Genomic DNA, 23,198 nt, shown 5'->3' with positions numbered 1-23,198 from the left:
CTGATCCATGGACAACTTGTTTTGATCACCCTCACAAGCCAAAAGGATATGCTTTCTCCTCCTTATCCCTCCACAATCAGAAACTAATCCACTCCCTCTCTACTATCACTGAGCCTACCTCCTATAACCAGGCTTCCCAACATTCAGCATGGAGAGAGGCTATGAACTCCAAACTTCATGCCTTGGCAAAAAATCACACCTGGGATGTTGTCTTGCTGCCTAAAGGAAAGAAAGCTTTACCTTGCAAATGGGTATACAAGATAAAGCATCTCTCCAATGGAAAGATTGAACGACTAAAGGCCAGACTAGTAGTGAGGGGGGATATACAAAGGGAAGGTATAGATTATGGAGAGACTTTTTCACCTATTGTGAAGATGACCACTATCCGGTGCCTGCTTACCATTGCAGCTAAAAAGAAGTGGTCTGTTTCACAATTGGATGTCAACAATGCATTCTTGCATGGTGACCTCCAAGAAGAGGTTTTTATGAAGTTTCCAGCAGGACTGACACCTCCTAGTCCTAACCATGTCTGTCTTCTGAAGAAATCCCTATATGGTTTAAAGTAGGCTTCCCGGTAGTGGTATGCTCGACTTGCAGGAGCTCTAGCTTTCAAAGGCTATTTCTCCTCCTTAAACGATTACTCCCTATTTTTCAAACACAATAGGACACTTACTTCTATCTTAGCAGTATACGTCGATGATATTCTCCTCACTGGAAATGATTTGTATGAACTCGACAATATCAAATGCTTTCTCAACACAGAGTTCAAAGTCAAAAACCTAGGACAAATTCATCATTTTCTTGGCATGGAAATTTTGAGAGAAGATCAAGGTTTTATTGTCAATCAACGCCAGTTTACCATGGACCTTCTTCATGAATTCGATGTCTCTCATCTGCCTTCAGTCACTTCTCCGCTGGATCCCTCCTTCAAGCTTCGAGCAGACGACAATCCTCGCTTGGATAATCCCACTATTTACCGTCGCTTGGTTGGCAAGTTGAACTATTTGACCAACACTCGCCCAGATCTATGCTTTGCTGTTCTTGCTCTGAGTCAATACATGCAACGACCCTGTTTGTCTCATTTCTCGGCTGCCTTATGCGTTTTACGCTACCTGAACACAGATCCAGCTCAAGGCATCCTACTTTCTTCCGATCCATCATTTTCCTTACTGGCCTTTTGCGATGCGGACTGGGCCTCCTATAAAGATTCACGCAAATCGATCAGTGGTTTTTTTATTACCCTCGGAGGAGCTCCAATCTCTTGGAAATCAAAGAAACAAATCTCGATCTCTTTGTCTTCCGCAGAAGCAAAATACAGGTCCATGCGTCGTGTTACTACTAAACTTACTTGGTTAGTTCGCCTTCTTGAAGATCTTTCTGCTCCGATTTCTCTTTCGATTCCGCTACACTCAGACAGTCAAGCATCCATCCATATAGCTCGAAACCCGGTCTTCCATGAGCGCACCAAACATGTTGAGCTCGATTGTCATTTTGTGCGCCAACAGTTTCACTCTGGTTTGATTTCACTCTCATTTGTTCCTTCCAAGGACCAACTCGCCGATCTCTTCACTAAACCCCTCTCTGGGGTTTCTCATCAGGCGATCCTGCGCAAGTTGAAGGTGCTCACACTCCCCTCCAACTTGAGGGGGGATGTTGGAGAAGAGGAATATTGCACCAAAGCAGAAGAAGAGAAGAAGAAGAAAATGAAAGCTGCAGAGCAAAGAAAAAGAAAAGAAAGAGATGAGGACAAGCGTAGAAGAAGCTGAAGAGTTTAAAACTCTTCAGCATACACGTGGAGACTTCTCCTCCACATAACATTATATATATATATATATATAATATACCACAAGCAAATTTAAAATGTACATTTAATATATTTATACCCATATAGTTATGGGCATATAGAGTAGAATTTTGTACAGATTTTATAGCCCATATCTCCTTGTCTCCATTGTATAGTTCTATATAAACTAAATGTACATGGCATAAATATACACAGAAAATTTATCTCAGTTCTTCTCTCTTTAATTTTTACAACCTATATAATAGGAAAAAAAAAGTATCACGTATTATCAATACAAAAAATTTAAATTTTAAATTTTGAAAAAAATTTAAATATTTGAAATCTGTATTTTGTAAAAAAAAGAAAGTCATCAACATAAATGTTTTCGAATTATCATTTTATAAAAAGAAAAAATTTAAAATATTATAAATCACTTATTTGGAAAAATAGTGACATTTCATCATCAAAATAACTCTCAAATTTTAAGTTTGATTATTTTAAAAAATAATTATCTCCTTGATAAAAGAATTATGTAAAAATCTGTCAAATGACAGTGTCAAAAACAAAAACTGAAAGAAGAATGTTTAAAAATTACCACTACTCCCACTTTTCTCATTTTTTTTCTTACGGATGATTAAATTCTTACTCATAAAATCTTTTATCTCAACAAAAGTCACAATGTTTATAAGGTCTCATATAATTAGTGCAATATATTTAATTTGTTAGTTGTTTTTTTATTTTTATCATATGCCGATTTTTTTGGTTCATAAAACACGCATTATGTTTATTTTATGTAGTGCTTGAATTTTGGGTATTGAAAGTGACAATAGCAATGAAAAAAATTGAATTAAAAAATGCCATGAAAAAAATAAAACAATTAAAAAAAAAGAAGAAAACATTAATAAATTGATAGTTAAAAATACATAGGTAATTTGTTTTTTATAAAAAAAACAGATTAAAGAAATAACTAACCTAAATTATCTCCAAAATCCCCCACCCACTTACCTGACTTTCCTAATCTCTCAAAACTCAATTATATATTTTAGTTTTCTACCTATATAATAGAAATGCAAAAGTGTCACATATCAACATCAAAAAAAATAAATTAAATTTTGAATTTAAAAAAAATAAGAATCATTCCCTACTATATTTTAAAATTTTAATATATATACAAACATAGCATAAGAAGATTCCCTATTATATTTATTAATAATCATATAAACTAAATTGTCATAATATAAAATCATACTATTAGAGCTTTTTACCCCTTATAAATAATAAATAAGTAAATAATATTAAAGCTAACGATGAAAGTACATACACCTAAAGGATATTTGAACAATTTCATAAATATATATGGTTTATCTCACTATACTAGAAATCACATTTGAAGATGAAATAAAATAGATGAATTTCACGTTGATAAAAATTAGACTTTAAATTAGTGAGAACTCATACAATCAAACTTAATTTGTCGTGTAATTATTTTTTTTAAGCAATCTAACATGCGGAGAAGATTTCCATAAAAGGGATGATGACTTGCAAAGTGCTACTTTCAGATTTTCATTTTTATCAACTTTATTCCTATCATTTTTAAATTTTCATTCTATCATATAAAATTTCTCCATATGTATTTAAATCTAAGATAATAATTGATATTATTGCTTTCAAAATTTTGAATTAGAATTGATTTTAAATGATCATATATATTTTCACGTTATACTCATAATAGCATGTTGGTGGTGTTTATAATTTTTAAAAATAATATATTAATTATTTATATAAAATTAGCTTAAATATTTTAAAACTAAATCCTAATATTACTGCCATTGCTAAGTTATACATATTAATTTGATCATAGTATTTTTTTTTATATTGATCACTGAAATTCATTTTTTGTACATTCTTATTTTATGACATTATATTTGATTACATGATTTTTTTTTATTTTGCAGGATTGAACGAGAGAGAAGTGTGCTAAAGAGGTTGCAACATGCTTTGTAAATTATATTTTGATTTTAGCTAAAAGTAGAATTAATATTTTAAACACTAGGTTTTAAATTGATCTATGAATTTATAATTAAATTAATTAACACAAATATCAATTCAACACACGCCATATATGCGATCAATCTAATAAAGAAAGGAGAAGTTGTTAGAATAATGTTTTGGTGTCTTTGAAGAACATATTCTCATTGCACATAGATTAGGGTAAAATTTTATTAGGATTAATTATATATTTTAAATCAAAACATTATATATAATTATACATGCACTTTTGTTATTCAATAATAATTCATATTAATTATTTTTAAATTTAAAAATTATTATATTTTAAAATATCCCGTACGCTTCCATAAAGCAACAAGACAGAGAGAGATATATTCAAATAATTTCATCCAGATAGACTACATGCACATAGCATCGATTGAAGTAATTAATAGACACAACACTAGAATTTGCGTATTTGTCGTGCCTCGTTGGGTGGATAACCCTACAAAGTAAACTAAGTTAAAAATGAAAGCGTGCAGGAGATCCGGTAACACGAATTTGCAAGGCGAACTTTCAACTATGTAGCTATAAATGGCTGTTTTATGAAGAAAAAAAACGAGAAAATGATCTTGTATGGTTATTAGTTACAATTTGATGCAAGACAAACTACGCATAGAGTTATGTGTGATGACCTGTCATATTAGCATGCCTTATAAATGTCATTTGGCACACTCTTGTGCCATGTATAAGCTTACATAAGGAATATGCTAGCATTTGTGGGGAAAATTCTAAAGCCATGGAGAGTTTTTTTAGAGAATTCTAGAAGAGGAATTTACTTGTTAATACAAAAGGACTTGTGTAATAATAATAAATGAGCCCCTAAGTGAGTAGTATATATAAAGGGGCATTCACTTGTAAATTAATCATCAAGCTAATAATTCAAGTTTTCTCCAATACAAATCTCATTTGCAATTCTTTTTTGTCCTTTCTATCAATTCCTTAGTGATTCTTAGTAACTTAGGCTGACTTGACATAATAAAATCGTGAGCAAATTGTACAAAAACGTAAGGAAATTGTGAAGTATCATATGTGCTCTTAGTTGAAAACTAAAAAGGTGACATACGGCTTTATTTATACAAAATCGCATGAAGAAATGATCTCTTGTATATGTTTTGTTATTAACAAAGGAATAATAATTATGCAAATATTTTTGTGTTTTAATTATGCAAATATTTTTGTGTTTGTATTACAAACGAAAATAATTTTTGTAGTGGAAGGGCATACATACATAGGCGGAGCTACGCGGAATTTCGTCAAAAAATTATATTATCTATAAAAGGTCAAATTATTATTATTATTATTATTATTATTATCATTATTATTATTATTATTATTATAATAAGAAGAAGTTGAATTCTCTCGACTGCGAAACAAATAAAAAACTGGATACAATTATTTAATCGGCTCATATTTAACATATAGAATAAAAATTAGGTGAACCAACGGATAATATAAATATCATATTATTCATGGTCAAATGAAAACGTAAGTTAAAAGCCATAATAAGAGCTTAGATTCCCAAAAAACAAGAACTCGTGAAAACTAACAAGCAAACAAATGAGAATTGGTAATATTGATATTCATATGAATATCCATTTTTATAGTGGATAATATGGCAAATTTTTTAATGATCAGTTATCCAAATCATATTTAACGGATTAGAAAATTGGACGGTTACTTTTTTGGGGATAATTACATGGCCATTCGGTATTTTTGTTTTTCAAAAAAATAGTCATGACCTTTTATCTTAAAAAAATGGCCATGACCTTTAATTTGTCATATATTATCATTTTGGCGCTTGCATAACTTTGGCCATTTGAATAATTTCTTTCTCATGTTTTTTAAAAAACTTTTTATTATTATTGTTTTTTCGTGCAATTTAAAGAACAATAAATTGTTTTAATTTTTTTTGCTCCTTTATAATTTTTTTTCCTTTTATAATTATTTCATTTCTTTTGTGGAAAAATAAATATTTATGTCGTTTTATTACTTTTTGTTTATTCTTTTTTTATTAAGGTGAGAATACATGATAGTCAAATAAATATCGATACATTACATAATTATTTATAGAATATCGATACATGATTGTACATATTTATACAATATCAATAGATTATATATACGCTACATAATTATTTATACATCATATATACATATTTATACACATTTCTACAATACCAATATATTACATATATACATGTTTATATGTCATTTATACAATATTGATACATATTTATAAACAATTTATACAATAACGATACACTACATATACACTACATAACTATTTATACAATGTCGATACATTACATATATGCTGCATAACTACTTATACAATGTCGATACACTACATAATTATTTATAAAAAATTGATACATTACATATACACTACATAATTATTTGTATATTATATATACATGTTTTTACATTATTTATACAATATTGATAGATGAAAAAAATTCCATGAAAAAAAAGAGGACATTTTTTATTATAAAAAAATGAAGCAAAAAAAAAAAAACAGCAAAATAATTTCTTTTTTTTAAAAAGAAAATCAACACTACAAAGGAAAAATGAAAAAGAAAAGGAAAGTAAGCAAAACAAGTCTAATGGCCTTGGGTTGAATTGAGTCTTGTAGTGTTCAGCTCATGACCTCTTTTTGACTATTTTTTTTTTATGTAAATAGAAACATAGCTATATTTATTATAAATGAATTACTTTATTTTATATATATATATATATATATATATATATATATATATATATATATATATATATATATATATATATATATATATATATATAATTACCTTTTTTTAACCATTTTGTCAGCCCAAAGTGTGCATATATATTGCATGTCAAGTCGCAAGCAGAGATGCAAGCACGCTACATCCCCACAAATAATTAGTGGCAGCATTAATAATTCCTCTTACACTGTTGTTGTTTTACAAATCTATATTTTTATTGATCTCGCTATCATTTTCAAACATCAAATCTTATTTTCAACTACGATTACGCGAACGAATTTTCAAAATTAGTACAGTTTGATTCTTGACAATTACATGCAAAAGCCTAATATAGAGGTACAGCCAATAATTACTCATTAATAAATGTCTACATGGACGCATCTAAATAGATAGCCTACTGTTTTGCTGCTCATTCTCATTGTATTCTTCTACGTTTAGAGTAAGTTCTTTCCAATAAATCAATATGAACGTTTTTTGTATTTATTTTTTTTATAATGGTGCCTGAGTTAACTTATACACACCCCACTACCTCCCAATAGGTATGAGTAGCGGAAGAAATCACTTAGTATTTTTTCCTTTTCTAAGATTTGAACTTGAAACTCCATGCTGTTCTCAATTCATACCATTGACCAATAGGTTATATTTATAGATCATGCCCTTGGATGTTATGTTAATCAATATAAATTCACCTACATATTGTTTTGTAAAACTAATAAAATAATCATGTTTCATTCTGGTATTACATGTGTAATATAATGTGCACGCGACCAAGCTAATTATGTTCAAAATTCAAAAGGTTAATTAAAATATTTGAAATTTCCAAACAGATAAGTTAGGGGTATCAACACATTTTTATTTCAACTTTTTCATGGCAAAAAAATAAATTAAAAAATCCATGCATGCAGTGTACGAAAAGAACAATAATAAATAAGAAGTTATGTCTAATAAACTTAATAAATAAGAAGTTATGGTTAACTCAACAGTACGTATATAATCGTGCTTTAATATAAATATCGAACACCAAATAAGAAATAAAAGAAAAAAGCCGTATAGTATGTTTGTCATGAATCATGATATTCTTTTTCAAAATATCTGGGTCGTCTAAACTCTAATGCAAGGTTATGAAGTTATCTTTTAAACGGACAAACAAAAAAGAAGTGCTCGAACTTTAACGTGATAATAATATTAATAATAGCAATATATTTAATGTTGGTGTTATTGTCTTATAATATTAAAAATTAAAATATTAAGTGCAGGTTAATTAGTAGGTATAAAATGGAGAAAATGATGTCATTATTCCTTGCAACTAGTTATGTAATCATAATGAGATGTTTTTTTTTTAATTATTTATCTCCTATTAATTGTCCCACTACTCCTCAAATGACTATCCATATTGTTAATATTTATTTGTGGAAGAAAGAAATTTTACACCTATATAATTTCTTTTTTGTGTTGTAATAGAGAAAAAGATGAGAAATGGATGAAAAGTATTATCTTATGTTTATATTTTGAGATTAATGTAGAAAAATAGAGAGTTGAAACAAAGAAAAATATTCTAAATCTCCAATTCACTCACCATACAAATTAAAGAGAGTAGTTTTATGTTGAATAAAAAATGTATTTTTTTCGTGAGCTTTGGACTATTCAACTACTCTAAAGTTATTTGAATTATAAGACATTATTGGACAATTGTATCATGAAGAGGACAAGTAATTAAGAGCTATACTGATGGATTGGTGAGCTTATACTATAGCAGGGTCGACTCTATGATATAAAAGTAAGTCATATGCCTTAGGCATCCAATTTTGGGAGGCCTCAAATTTTTTACATGTTATTTTTTATTTTAAAAAATGATTATTTATGATTAAAAAAGTATATTTTATAAATATATTCAAATAGAACAAATCAAGAAAATGTTGTTTTGCTTACATCCTCTTCCCTATATTCACATTATTATTTTTTTAGCTCCTTTTGCACCCTCCTTCTTCAATTTTTTGATAAGTTAGAGTGTTGAACAAAGTGAATTGCAAATTCTTTCTTATCTTCTTAAATTTTCAAGCATTACAACAACAAGCATATTAAAGTGAAGATCAAGTTATCAATTTCTTGAATTAGATTTTATGGTTCGATTCCGGTCTTATCTTTATTTAAAATTTATATATCAACTTATTACTTATAGAATTATGTTAACAATTTTTTGTCTTAGTGAAAGAATGTTTTTCTAAGTTGAAATGATAATATCTTACATAAAACTAATAACTGGAAAAAAAATTCGAAGATTTCATTTATAATAAAAATATTAAGTAATAATTCGCGTCTAAAAATGTAAGAAAAATAAATTTTAAATAATACATGTAAAAGTTTGTTTAGATTTTAGGCCTCTGACTGGAATTTCACCTTAGTCGTCGATTTATGTTGAGCCACTCTGTACTATAGTGAACTAGAATTTTCTTAAAAACAGTGAAACATATATTCGTTCCTCAGCCTTAATATTTCTTTATTTTATTTTATTTATTTTATTTTCAACTACTTTTATTGTATATTTATTAACACCTAATATAATTTCATTAATAAAATATGAGACTGAAAGGATAGTGTATACGTATAGACCGTACCTTTACCTTGACAAAAACATGGGCTGCAGATTCTCATAATTTTCATCGCTCCTCGATTTGCTTCCTTACCGTCATTCACGTATACTGTATTAGCTTAAATACAAAATGATCATACAATGGACTATTTGAATTAATTTTGATGTGACTCCAAAATTTGAATAATCTTGCAAGGTTGTTGCCAGTAATTTTATAATCAAGTTTTGACTCTATCCCAAAGACAACTATTGGGAAACCATCTTCTGACAGTTTGATTCACTCATTATTTGTCTTTTATATATATATATTTGTGTTTGCTTCCATCGTGTCAAATGGCACTTCTGTCTCAACTCTCTAGATAATGGGATTAAAGTAAGTAATTTGAAATCCAACTGAATGCCATTTTTAATTTCATGTCATATATGTGTACTAATTTTATACTAATTTTTTAATAAGTCCCCTTTACATATGAGTCCACAAAGCTAGTACTTGGTGATACGATCAGTATATCGAGTGTTGACTCTAAATCATATATGTATATATATCATTTAATCATCATTGAGTTGTACGTGTATTCTTACTTAAAATTTTAACTATAAACTTAACATATTTAATTTGAGTTTTGAGGTACACATTCAATACGAATAAGTTCTTACAGTCGTAAGGGTCATCCTCTTTCCTTGAGATTTTACAAGATATTCTTGAATCCTCTAAAAAGCTAAAATACAAAAAGAACTGAAATTGAGCCAAGTGGCAAGAGGAATCAACCTCTTGATCATATGGCCATTCGAATTGTACTTAGAAAACCTAATATATGTGCTCCCTGGCATTTTTCATTTTCCAATAGTCAAACAAGTTAAGTTTGAACGAAAATTTGCGCATGAAATATTTAAATTTTTTGAAATGAAATTTATATGTTTGTAAATTATGTAAAAAATACTATAAGTCATTATAATTGACAATTCAAAATATTTAAAAAATATATAAAAAATTTACCATTAAAAATAGACTTATTTAAATCTCAAAATTCGAAAAATGTCACATTAATTGGAATGAAGAGAGTATTAATTATGATATTATTTAATTTTTTATTTGGTGAGATTTTTAGCCCATATATAACTATCATTATTAGAAATAGAGGATTTTCTTACTACGAATCAATGAAAAACTTATCTTATAAAACATGATTTTTTTCACCTCATTTCTATCGAATTAGCTCCTTGGAAAAACATATGATAGAAAATAGATTCCCGTTGAAATATTGAGAATAGCCACTGAACGTTAATTTTTCTTGCTCACTGATTCAATCAAAATATCGATGGAAATAACTGTTGAAAATTTTTCAGTGAAAAATTTCAATGAAAATAGTGACCTTTTAGTAGTGTAATACATGTATTAGTTATACATGACCTATTTAGTATTATAGGATATATAACCAATACATAGAAAATCATGATATTAACAATACATATTAATACATGAATAAGCACGGGTAAAGAGAGAACTCACCCTTAATACACTAAACCAAAAAATGAATAGAAAATACTCTCAACATAACTAATTTCAAAATTATTAATACACCATATTCCATTTTATTTTACACACTCTATTTGAATGACCTCTTAAAAGGTTAATGTGAGAAATTATGGCAAACTAAAAAAAAGAAAGAAGAAAAGGAGAACAACAACAACAATCCAGTGAAATCTCACAATGTGGGGTCTGGAGAGGATAAAGTGTACGCAAACCTTACTCCTACCAATGTAGGACGGCTGTTTTCGGGAGACCCTCGGCTCAATAAAGCATATAAAGAGGATAGATAAGGCTAAGAAAAGGAAAACGAAAATGAAAAATGAGTAGAAAATAAAGCAGAAGTGATATTAAAAATTACTTCCCTCTATATGGATTGTGACAGTAAATTCAGATGTAATTATTAGTTTTTTAAAAAATAAAATTGATATATTTGAAAATTATCTAAAAAATACTATCACTATAATAATTAATAATTCAAATATTTTAAAATTTTATAAAAATAAAATAACTTTTTAAATTTGACTTTCAAAATTTAAAATATACTACGTAAATTGAGATGGAGCGAGTAATATTTCTTCTGTTTCATATTACTTGGTCCATGTTGATTGGACACAATCATGAAGAAATTTTTATTAAGAGTGTATTTTAGTGATCAAATCTTTCAAATTTGACTACTATTACTTTATCTACTTATTTAATTCTAAGAATAAAAAGAGAAAAATACAATAAGATTATCTTGATTTTCTAGAGGACAAATAGTAGAACCTCTTTAAATTAATGAACTCTCTAAGATAAAAAAATAAATTGATCCCGACATGGGCCACTGAAAAAACCCACCTATTTCAATAACATAATAAGATAATATATTTTTGGAAGACCCCCTATATAAATATATGATCCCATTAATATTATAAATTAATAATTTTTTTAAAATTACAAAAATATCTAAGACAATTTAGTGAAATATGATTCTAGTGTTTTTGTTTTTTTGTTCAAATTTTAATTTAGTTGAACCCCATCTCTAGCTTTTCTTATTAATTAGAATACATTGTATTCCATTCAAAAGTCAGTGAACTGCACCAAAAAAATTGTGAAAAGTTCTAGACGTGAGAAGTGCTTCCTTACTTACTCACTATTGGTTTCAAATGTATTGTACTGTCTTCAACTTCATTATCAACATTATTTTTTTCGATGGTATTTTTAATTTCTTCTAAGCATTGGACCTTTGAACATATATTATTTTTATTCAGGTAATCCAACAGGCTATTAACATTCATTTTTATTACTGTAATCGAGATCATTAATCATGACTTCAAGTCCATGAATGTCGTTTTCACAAGTGAATTCATTTAAATTTCTTGAAGCTGCATCCCCCAAACGATATAATCAAAATTAACCTTCAATAAATCTCGAAGAACTCTTTAAATTAGTAAATATTAATTAATCATTTATATAATACTTTTGTAAAATAATAATATTTAATAATTCCAACGATATTAATTTAGAGAAATTATATTATAAAATGAAAATGTGGAGGAAGGATTAGGAAGTTGCGCTATAATAATGTGGGCGTTTTGGTAATTGTGAGTATTTCCAAAAATAGGAGCAGCAAAATTTGAAATTTCGGTGATAGCGCATTCTCCAAAGCCTCCTCGGCGCAACGTATATGGAGTATCTATATACGTCCTGCGTTGCTATCAATCCTCCTCCTTCTCTCTTCTCCGCAAACAAACCATTACGAGATAATTTCGCCCTCCAATCATTTCTAACTTTCGCAATAAAAGCTTTCACGCTCGAAACCCTCGCGACGTCCGCCATTCCTACATTTTCTTTCACGGACCATGTGAACACATTTCAATAAACAGGAGATCAATGATTTTCTCTCAGTTTCTCCTTTCATAACTTTCATTTTTATTTTATTATTATCAATACTTATATAGAATCAATGGACGAAGAAATGGAGGATTTCATTGTAGAATGTTCGGACGTCGTATCTGAAATTGACTCGGAATATGAGTTTGAAGCCTCTAGGTTCTATGATTTCTGCCGCCCGGAGTCAACTTCCGAAGCCGAAGAAGCCGAACGATGGTTTCAAACGGCCGGCACTTATCCGCCTTCTCGTAAGTTATACATAAAAAACAATTTACATGAGTGTTTAACTTACTTTCCTTTTTTTTTTTTGGTTGATTTTGCATATAATTTTGATGATAAAAATTCGCGTTGCAAAATTTGTGTTTCTGTAGAGAAACATGAATGATTTGGTTCGCATCTGAGTTAACGTCTGTTCGTTTAACCAGTAGAAAGGTAATCAGTTTGTGCTGCTATATTGGATGATAGTTTCCCCTGAAATCGTCTTATTAGACTATTAGGAAGTTAATTTGAGAATGCTGATGGAATGTGCATTCGTTCCATGTAATTCTTCTGATTCAGTGATTGTGCAATAATGAAATAATACGGATAGTTTATAATACAATGCCTGAGGCGGAAGCACAAAGCTTTGGCTTCAAGTTCCTTTTGTTCCTCGTGCTTGTCCTCTCTCACACATTTTTGATCTTACAAGATATTTTATCAACAATATTGTGGCAATGACCTCATGTTATATATTTTTTTGATCCGCTTAATGTGGATTTGTCCATCGTGGTTGATTGGTTTATTCACTCTTTCTTTTTTGTTTTCCTTGTTTATTTGGAAACTTCTTAGCTCTCATTATCAAGTTAAACCTCGGGAAAGAGATTACAGCAGGAAACTCAAATGGCTGCTCAAGGTTACGAGAAGGGAAAACGGCAAAATCAAAATGCAACAACTCATACATTCCTGTTGGTTCTGAAGTTTCGCCCTCCAAATCGAAAACTAAAGGTATATATGCTGGCAGTTTAAAAGAGTCTGGTCTCATTTTTTAACTCACATCAGAACATTATCTAATGGATCTATCTGCAAGTATTCAAAGAGAAGCTCTGTTATACTGACACATCTTAATTGAATCATGTCTTGACTTTAACTCAAAGTTTGCCTTTTCGTTGTCTGTGCGTTTAAATTGTTATTTGTTCTCTTAAATAAGTTTTTGTAGTTAACTTACTTGTGCACTATAACAACGCAAGATTTGAGCTAAAACTTGATGTTCTTATCACGGTTATCCTCTGAACTCCACGGGGGTACTTAGTCGAATTAACTCCGTCCCTGAATCTGTTGGACTTACTTTTACCTAACTTGTAGAAGAAATGATTACTAAGAAGTGTGCACATTCAAGATCAGTCTTCACGCATTGCTAGTTCTAGTAGTTTCATGGTTAATCGAATTATTATCTTATTGTAATTATCACTTCACCATTCTTTCCTGTTTATATTTTTGCAATTATATTAACTATCTAAGTGATTTTATTAGGCATAGTCTCGGTTCTCTGTTGACAGTAGATTAAACAGTAATTATATTAGCTCCTATATGTACATGCTTAACTAGCAAGAGTTCTGAAAAAATAATTTCAACTTACATCTTGCAAAATTTCAACAGTATTTAAATGGTTTCCCTTGTACTCCCTCAGGAACAATATCCAAAGGTCAAACTCATGAAATTTGCAAGACAAAGACAGAGCCAAGATCTTCAAAAGCAAGAGGTTCAACTTTAATGAAGCCCACGGCTAGTCATTTGGCTAAACAGAAGTATGTAAAATATGTATATTCTATCTTCTTTTCTTGAAGGTTATACTTTTGAAAACTTTAGTTTCTGTTTTCATTCCTTCACGTCAGAAATTCTTAGAAACTACAATGTCAACAGTGGCGAATTCAGGATTTTCATTTAGGGGGTTCGAAAAATAAAAATGTAGTACCTAGGATTTGAATTTGGAACGTCAAGTAAATTTTGAACCCCCTAAAATACCGAGCCAACCTCTTTTCTTGTGTTCAGGGGGTTCAAAATCTATATATATATATACATAAAAAATAAAAATAAAAATAAAAATCACCTTATATATACAATGTAATTTTTTGCCAAGGGGGTTCGGGTGAACACCCTCCCATCCCCTAGATCTGCTCCTAAACGTCAGTGACAACATTACTTAAAAGCTGTAGTTCAGGCTTGTGTATGTTTCTGCAGTTCATTTTCACTTTGTTGGCTCTCTTGACCTCTGAAACCAGTTTAAGCAATTCTTAATTTTTGCTTTCATTTTCTCATTCTTCAATTGCTAGGTTTCAGAATACATCTAACAAGACTGATGTGACAAGCTCAACGAATTCTTTGGCATCGGAAAATATTGCTACCAAAAGGCAAAAGCTAGAAATCGGTTATCTACTTAAGGTGCATGAAGTTATTCAATTACTGTTTGATGATAGTATTATTTTGTTATACTCTAGTTGGCTTCTAAGTTTGTATTCCACACATGTATTCCTTAAGCAGAACGGACCCTCATTTCTCTGTTCTCTTTTAGTGTAATGTTTCATCCATATTACTCCTTCCATAGCAATTTTTTCTTTTATTGATGTATGTCTAAATAAGATGCCTTACTTGTACTTTTTGTACTCTCTTCCTAGATCTTGAGACAGTGTCTTTTCTATGAACCAATGCCATTTGCAAAAGGACTTAACTGTTTGATTTTTTGTAACTTACTCTATTCCGGAAAAGTGATTAATTAACTAGGCATTTGGACATGAATTGAGTGATATTTGAAAAAAAGTAGTATTTGAGGTTAAGTTGAAAAAAAAAGTATTTGAAAGTTGAAGCTATGTTTGGACACTCATTTCCGTTGAAAAAATATTTTGAAGTTTTGTGAGGGAATTTTCTTTTACTTGAAAACTAGTTCAAACTAACTTTCAAGTTTGGAATGAAAAATTGACTCAATGTATAACCAAACAAGCCTTTGAAGAAAAAACTGAAAAAAGCAAAAAATTCTTATGTCCAAACAGACCCTTAGACTAGTTGTAGTAATGGAAAGCTATGAACTAAGCTACAAGCTAGAAAGGCATGGATGTAAAATTATTTTATCAATTTTACTTCACTGACAACATTAAGGTGCTCAACATCAGATGTATCTCCAGATAACGAATGTGGTCATTGACTTTTTTGAAATAGACATAATAAAAATTTGTTTTCGGTGCAAATAGAATCCTTTTTGCCAATTGGTACTAAACTGGTGAAATTACCTCAGTGATTGCAGAAGAGCAGTTTATGCTGAGAAAACAGTGGCAATTTGTTAGTATGACATTGTTGTAGCATTTACTCTTCGAGATAAAAAAAAAATTGGCATGATTTTCATCTCCAAGTGATATTGTTTTAGTGGCATTACATTTAATTGTATACATAATTAACCTGTTCAAGTTAGTTTTCTGTCTCTAGGATATGTTCACAAAGTATTTCCCATTTCTAATAGCTGTAAACTGCTAGAAATATTTCTAATTCCTCATTTTATCTTGCAAACCAGATTGCTCACTTGAAGCATCAACGTCTACTATCTCACAAGATATCCAAGAAGGTACTATCTGAAGGCTGTTGTGGTTACATATTACAGATCATGTTTAACAAGTTATGCATTATTGTTTGCAGCTTGAGAGCTTTTATTCTGTTTTGGCAGGATACCTCATCCATCTCTAAATCGGTACATCCCAAATCTAAAGTTACTGTCCCAAGAGAACCTGAACTGGAAACTCTGCAGAGGGCACAAAGGCGAAGGTAGTCTTTTAAGTAAATTGTTTGGTTTTCTTAGTCTTGCATCTTGGTATAAAACTGCTACCAGAACCAGTTGGTAATCAGCTTTGGGGCTTTCTGATTAAAAGTTTCAGGTGCAACAATGACTCAAAGTCAAGTGAAATCACAAAAGCCAAAACCCAAAGGCTAAAATCACAGTCCTTGAACAGAAATGTTGGTATTCCGAGTAGTGCTCTCTTGTGAAAACATTTTAATAGTATTGGCTTCTTCTGCACATAATCTTTCATCTGAGCCTTGTCTATTTGTGCTTTCTGCAGATCCTCAAGGCTCCTACATTACCTCCTCTCAGAAAGACTAGAGCACTGCTGCCTGAGTTTCATGTAATTAATCATGGTTTTTCCACTGCTCCTATTTCCACATTGATGTTTAATCAATTAAGCTTACTGCTTACCTTGGAAAAGAAAACATGTGCATTCACCATCTCGGTCACCTTAGTGTGTTCTTTAGGTTCTTGAGTTGGATGTAGTGCTTCTCAGCCTTCACCTTACGTAGGATACTGTTAGTTTGTGTGTTTTTATATTTTCTCTTATCATCAAAAGTATTTTAGAAAAGTTACTGGTGTTCCATGCTAATGGCGTTTGTGTCTGGATTCTCCAATTGGTGAGGTTGAATGAATTGGTGCAGATATACATTATTTATAGGAGTCTTTGATTGTCTGTTGACCATTGTGATCTTTTGGCTTTGGGAGGTAAACTGATTCCTTATCTCTTTTTACTGGCATTAGTGTCTTGGCTAATTCGGACGCACCTCAATCATTCCACCATTTACCTTCATCCCCATCAGTATTGATACCGGGTATCCCATTTAACTTTTTTTGCCTATATTGAGATTCAACCTTGGTCTCTCATGGTCTTACTCCCAATTTCAAACCGGTAGGTCGTACCACAGTAAATAACTGAATCCTTATGAACTACTCTACACTAATTCTAATAAAATGTAGCTAATCTTGACAAGAAATTTTGAAATGCCATTAATGATTTGATTCCACTACGATTTAGCAATCATATCCAGTCTTTGCAGCATTAACCCTATACACAGAGGCTGTAAGGAAATATTTGTAGGACGAACAAGTAATCTGTGAAGCTAGATGTTTATTTATATTTGCTCTTTTATGCTCTAAATTTTCTTGTACTTAACTGATGTACTTAATGTTTATGACTAAATCATCATTGCAGCATTTGCATGTGTTCTGCAACTTTAGTTTCTATGCTTTCAGTTGATGGAAGCTAACTCTTTCTTTTCTTTTATGGTTATTGCAGTTATCAAACTCTCCAAATGCCGATTCTGCCGCACAAAATGCTTTAGTGCACTTTAAAAGGTTGGATGGGCTTCTTTACTTCACCAATTGAGTAAACTATATGTGAAAGAATGATATCAAACTTGTGATGTTTTTAATTTTGCGTAAAACTGCTCAACTATTTTCATACATCTCATGAGAAATTCAAAATTCATTTATTTCCTCTCGGAGAAGAAGCTTGTAGAATCTTATCATAAAGTTAACATCACCTTTTTGGTTCACCATATAGAATTTAATGTAAAGCATCACAAAGTGTCACGTCTTGTATAACAAGTCCAGCTTGTGCTTATACTGTTTTGGGTTGTTTCTCAGACCAAACACTCAAAATGCTGTGAATCTGGGAAAATCTGTAACATCACTCAAGTCAAGATCACATAAATGTAACAAGGTAGCATATTACCTGACTTATCTTAGCCTATTTCGGTCTTTTTGACTTTTGACTACATGGTATATGTTTAAAGATCATGCCTTCATACAGATATTTCCGAGTGGGGAAGATAATGGCATAGGAGAAGACAATGGACAAGAAAGTACATACTCAATGGTAACACATGATTTCATTGTATGCTTTTGCTAGAATTTCCGTTTAACGTGTCTTATCCTCTTGTTAATTGGTTCTTTTTCTTGTTTCCTGTTATTAAATGTTCATGTATCCTTGTATCTCAGGAATCTAAATCCATACTTGATGAGAAACTTTCGGTGCACCCGCCAATTGAACTGTTTAATAAGGTACTCGTTTCGAAATGATTATGCATGCCATATTGAATTCCTCTGAGGGTGTATACTACCAGTTATGTTGTAGCCTGAATGTATCAGACTCTTATATATGTTTTAGCAACTTACTTATGTCTCAGCCAAAAAAATTCTAATCTTGGTTCCTTTTTAATCCTAGTTGTCCCTTACATCTGAAAAGGAAACACGTGAAGTGTCTCAGCCAAAAAAAAATCCCTCAGCAAAGGTGAGCCTAAGGACTCCTAGAAGACTGTTTTTCTAATTTTGCAGACGAATTACTTTTAATATCCACTTTTGTTGTATAGGTGTTGAAGGAGAATACTCCAAATTGTTTGCAGATTAAATTTCAGGTATGAAGAATAGAAAGATGCTAGATTCTTTTAACTGTTGACTGCAACTTCTTTTGATTAATATTTCAATTATACAGAAATGTGTTGGAAAGCCAAATCAGTGTGCGGCAGAGAGGGGCACTGCTAGGTTTGGACATCACTCCAGCATGAACAGGTATCCTAATGCAGTTTCATAAATAGAAAAACAGAGAGTCTACAGAAGAACTTTTCATCACGATAAACCTTTTGAGCTAGAACTTCTATTGTTTACTTTTAGAGTTTTATAAACGGATACTTAAACATATCGCTGGATCCTTAATCATTGTGCGAGCATAGTCTTAAAGTTATGGACTTGGAAATCAAAACTATTTTTTTACCCCATCTAATTCCCTTATGATTAATATTAGGAAACCCTTGAAATGTTAGTCAGTAGACTCAGTACTATCATATCTCTTGTTTTATCAAATGATATTCTACAATAGTGACTTGCCATCCTTTAAACCTATCTCAGCTTGAGCCATTTGTTTGAAACCAAGTTTGATTTTAATCTGGCATTTGCGTCTACACATGCTTTAGCACTTCCAATGGATGTATACTTTGTCTTTTCAGTTTCATAGTCTTTGTTTAGTTGATCAACGACTTGAAGCCTGAACCCAAAAAAAGAAGTCTCATCACAATAGGAAAAAGAAAAAAGATAACATACATATTATTAGTTAATGCTAGTTTAATACTTTAATGTTTCACTTTTTCTTTTTTTAAACTTTGCACATTGATCTCTCAGGAGCTTGGGAATCCGATGAAAATTTTGTGGCTAATATGTGTTGTTGTTGAATTGCTGCAAGTTTCATGGGAGGTAGATCCTCCTAATCCGAGAGTTATCTGGAAATGTATGTCTTTAGCTATAGGAAATATTTGTGGCTAGCACTGTACAGCAAGTCAAATATAGTGTATTCCCTTTGGTCTGTTATGTACATCTACAAGGTATACATGTGCTAGGATGGGGAGTATAGTCTTTTAAATACCCAATGTATAAACTTATATCAACTCAAGAGTTCAAAGGAAATGATACAGAGTGAAAAAAACTGCTACTGTCCGTGACTCGGATCCTCTTTCCTTCAGCATCTTCTAGTCCAAGGAATACTTCGCGGTATCATTCTTTCTCCATCTATTTGTTATTGGAGGGTGTGCATCCAAGTTTCATTCCACAAAGCCCCTCAAGGTATGTAACATTGCGAAGTTCAATTCCAGTTGAACTTTGCCATGTCTTTTAAGTTTAAGCTTCCCATAGGATACATGAGATTGTGCTCCATGAGTTGTCTGCATTAACTCTTGAAGTACGATAAAACAGTTTGTCCCTCATTTGAATAACTGTTTTGACTTATTCCTTATAGTTAGCTGTCTCCATGTCTCAAATTAATCATCTTTATAGACTAGCATTATACCTGTGTTTTCATAAAGATGAACATAATTAATTAGCCTCTTCAATCCTAAAAATGAAGACAAATTCTAATTCAAACAAGTTTATTTCTTTAGTCCTAAATGAAAACACAATACGGTTCTTTTGAAAACCATCATTATGAATGTATTCATACTATAAGCATTTTAAATTTTAGATACTAAAGAATAAGAAATGAAGAATTTGGAGTTGAATTTAGTGGTATATGGAGTTGTTAAATACCATTCAGTCGTTATATTCCCACTTTCATTACATTTTATACTTAAATTGTTCACTTTTTAAAACCCGCATCTGGTTTGCCAAAAATCTCGAGGTTCTCTAACGTAATAGGGTTCTTTTGAATTTGTTTGCTTAGAGTGTAACGGATGAAATATTAATCTAATATTCATAAATTAATTAATTGCAAAATTTCAACATTAGAAAAAAAGGATAAATTAGTCATATTTTAATTTCTTACATTCATGATTAATTGATTAAAATAAGTAATTGTTACAAAGTAATTAAAATAAAGAAAATTAATGCAATATCATAAATTGCTAGAAAGATCAGTGTTGGTAGGCAAAACTTGGTGAGAAATCTCTGAAATTATCCCTAAAATTATTTGCAATGAATTAGAATACTATTTAAGCAGAACATATGATATATATTCCAGGACATTCAAGTTTTTTTTTTTTTACTTTTTCGGAATAAATGATCTGATAAAGTTCCTCTACCACCCTACCCCAGGATACTCTTTTCCTCCAATCCACAGATATAAAAATAAAATAAAAAGAAGAAATAAAAGGCAAAAGAAAAAAAAAACACCAAATACAGCATTATACACCTAAACATTGTATGAGAAGAGTTTCCAAATATTAATACATTCCAAACCAAAACAAAAGCGGAATGCGAAGAGGAATATTATAGTTGGGAGGAAATAACGGGTTTTAGTCATTTTAGTCCTTATGTTATTAGATTATGCATATTTAACCTTCATTAAATAAATGTGCATAATCAAATAACACAAAAACTAAAATTGAAATTATATAAAAACACAGAAACTAAAATCACTATTTCCTCCATTAAATGATGAGTAACTAAGCAAACTATACATGCAAGATGCATGTACTATTGCTTATATATACGTTTATTATTATTATCGAATCCAATGTATCTAATGTACTAGGGAATAAAATAGCAAGCAAATACTATTTAATTAAGGTATAAATTTAATGTCAATCTTATATTTAACTATACACTATACCAAATGACCCTTACTATATATCCAAAAGTACAAGGTAGGTAATTAACTATTGCGACTAGACAAATGAGGAGGTAATTTTATTTTATTTTTGTTTTTGATTTCCCATCCGGGCTCCGCAGCTTGTAGAGTCCCGACTAAATTCAAATCGCGCATTACATGATCCATTCGAGGGTGGCGCTTCTAACAAGATTTTTTCCATTTTCAAAGCTCGACACCGAGACCTCTGATTAAGGGTGGAAGCAGTCCCATCACTACCACTGCACCACAACCTATATTGGTATGAGGAGGTAATTATTGTCTTTTGATTCATAAGTAAAGTTTGATTGTTAAACTGAACTAAACACTTTAACTTGACGTATAGGTTTGTTCCAATCACAACTTGATTATAATCTTTTAATTTACCCACACATTTTGACTAAGTACTATAGATAGACAAGGACGATAGAAGTATTTAAGTAACTTTTACACTTGTGTAGTTCTAGTTTGGACTAAATTGTTAACGTAGTATTGAACGAAATTCAGAGGCCATGTGCTTAATATAATTGACTAATTCACGCACTATTAAAAATTGAATTATTTGACTGTAGTATATAGAAAATACACCGTTCATGCAATTATACGTAGCTCAGTTGATTGACTATCTAAAGCTTCATCTTATTGATAAGAATTCAATTCTCCATCTTATAAATAATCCCTCCTACCCCAATAAATATAAACACCATCTCATAAAAGTAAAAAAGACATTAGGAAAGTAAAGAGATAAAGAGGTTGCTAAGGTTATTAAAGGCTAATAAAAAAAGCCTATGGATTCAAATGTCAATAAAAAGTGAAGAATAAAGACTATGAAGACAGAATAAGGTTTGTGGAGCGATACTCCTCCATCCTTAATTAGAGGTTTTGAGTTCGAATTTCTTTAAGTATGGAATCGCTTTTTATTCGGGAGTGCTTTACTTCTCAATGTGGGACTTCTCGACGCAAATCTAAATCAAAAAATGTCTGTTGATTTAGTCATTGACATGCTCTTTAAGGTGATATTTCTGTCAAATGTAAGTAAAGAGATGATTTACCTCACCTTTTTTCTTGTTTCGGAGGCTATGATTTATGTTCTTCTCGTACTTACTTTCTTCTTTAATTTACAAGTTGGAGTCAATGCCCACAAGCCACCATAGTGGACTCTTGATAGAAAAAATGTCCCACTCAAGACTAATCAAACTGAAAATTGAAAATTCAATTTCTTTGCATTGCATGGCTATTGAATATAAGGGCTTGTCATTATGCATGCTGTACCTGGCCTTTTGAGAAAAACACATATAGTTTACTTTTATTTATCCACGATGTTATAAAATAAATGTCAATGTTTATTTATCCAATTTTAAAAATATTTCAAAGATAATTTATTACTTAATTCCTAATTTATCTATATTAATTATAATCACAATTTTTCAAGATATTAATATATTATATTCAAAAGATGATATAATTAAATCATCATTACAACAACAACAACAACAACAACAAACCCAGTATAATCCCACCATGTGGAGTCTGGGGAGGGTAGAGTGTACGCAGACCTAACCCCCACTTTGAAGGTAGGACGGCTGTTTCCGAAAGAATTAATTAAATCATCATTGTATTTATTATTTCTTAAGAATATTATTTTCCAACAGGATGCCGATTAAGTTGATTTTGTTCACTTTATAGAACTGTCGTCTCAACAATCAATAATAACAATAATAGTACTATAATTAAT

General features: G+C 30.6%; 1 protein-coding gene across 1 annotated transcript; it reads left to right on the top strand.

Annotated features, from left to right (window-relative positions):
* The first annotated feature begins 12,307 nt into the window (after positions 1 to 12,307).
* On the top strand, positions 12,308 to 19,798 carry LOC129895382 (protein TPX2-like). The gene is made up of 16 exons (XM_055971092.1): positions 12,308 to 12,817; positions 13,398 to 13,553; positions 14,236 to 14,353; positions 14,879 to 14,987; positions 16,108 to 16,158; positions 16,258 to 16,355; positions 16,460 to 16,544; positions 16,649 to 16,711; positions 17,651 to 17,709; positions 18,001 to 18,076; positions 18,167 to 18,232; positions 18,355 to 18,417; positions 18,581 to 18,646; positions 18,726 to 18,770; positions 18,848 to 18,924; positions 19,531 to 19,798. The coding sequence occupies exons 1-16, from the start codon at positions 12,643 to 12,645 to the stop codon at positions 19,547 to 19,549; spliced, it is 1,326 nt and encodes a 441-aa protein (XP_055827067.1). The 5' UTR covers positions 12,308 to 12,642; the 3' UTR covers positions 19,550 to 19,798.
* Positions 19,799 to 23,198: the final 3,400 nt, after the last annotated feature.

Source organism: Solanum dulcamara, chromosome 7, assembly GCF_947179165.1.
Source record: "Solanum dulcamara chromosome 7, daSolDulc1.2, whole genome shotgun sequence".
Classification (NCBI taxonomy): Eukaryota; Viridiplantae; Streptophyta; class Magnoliopsida; order Solanales; family Solanaceae; genus Solanum; species Solanum dulcamara.
The sequence above is the reverse complement of the archived record's forward strand: the minus strand, read 5'-3'. Positions and strand labels throughout refer to the sequence as shown.

Excerpts from the sequence above, each read along its gene's own strand:
- LOC129895382 (XM_055971092.1), top strand. The coding sequence starts at position 12,643 with ATGGACGAAGAAATGGAGGATTTCATTGTAGAATGTTCGGACGTCGTA. Across the intron at positions 16,356-16,459 it reads CAGAGGGCACAAAGGCGAAG|TTTCAGGTGCAACAATGACT; the intron begins GTAGTCTTTTAA and ends TCTGATTAAAAG. Across the intron at positions 18,771-18,847 it reads GTTTGCAGATTAAATTTCAG|AAATGTGTTGGAAAGCCAAA; the intron begins GTATGAAGAATA and ends TCAATTATACAG.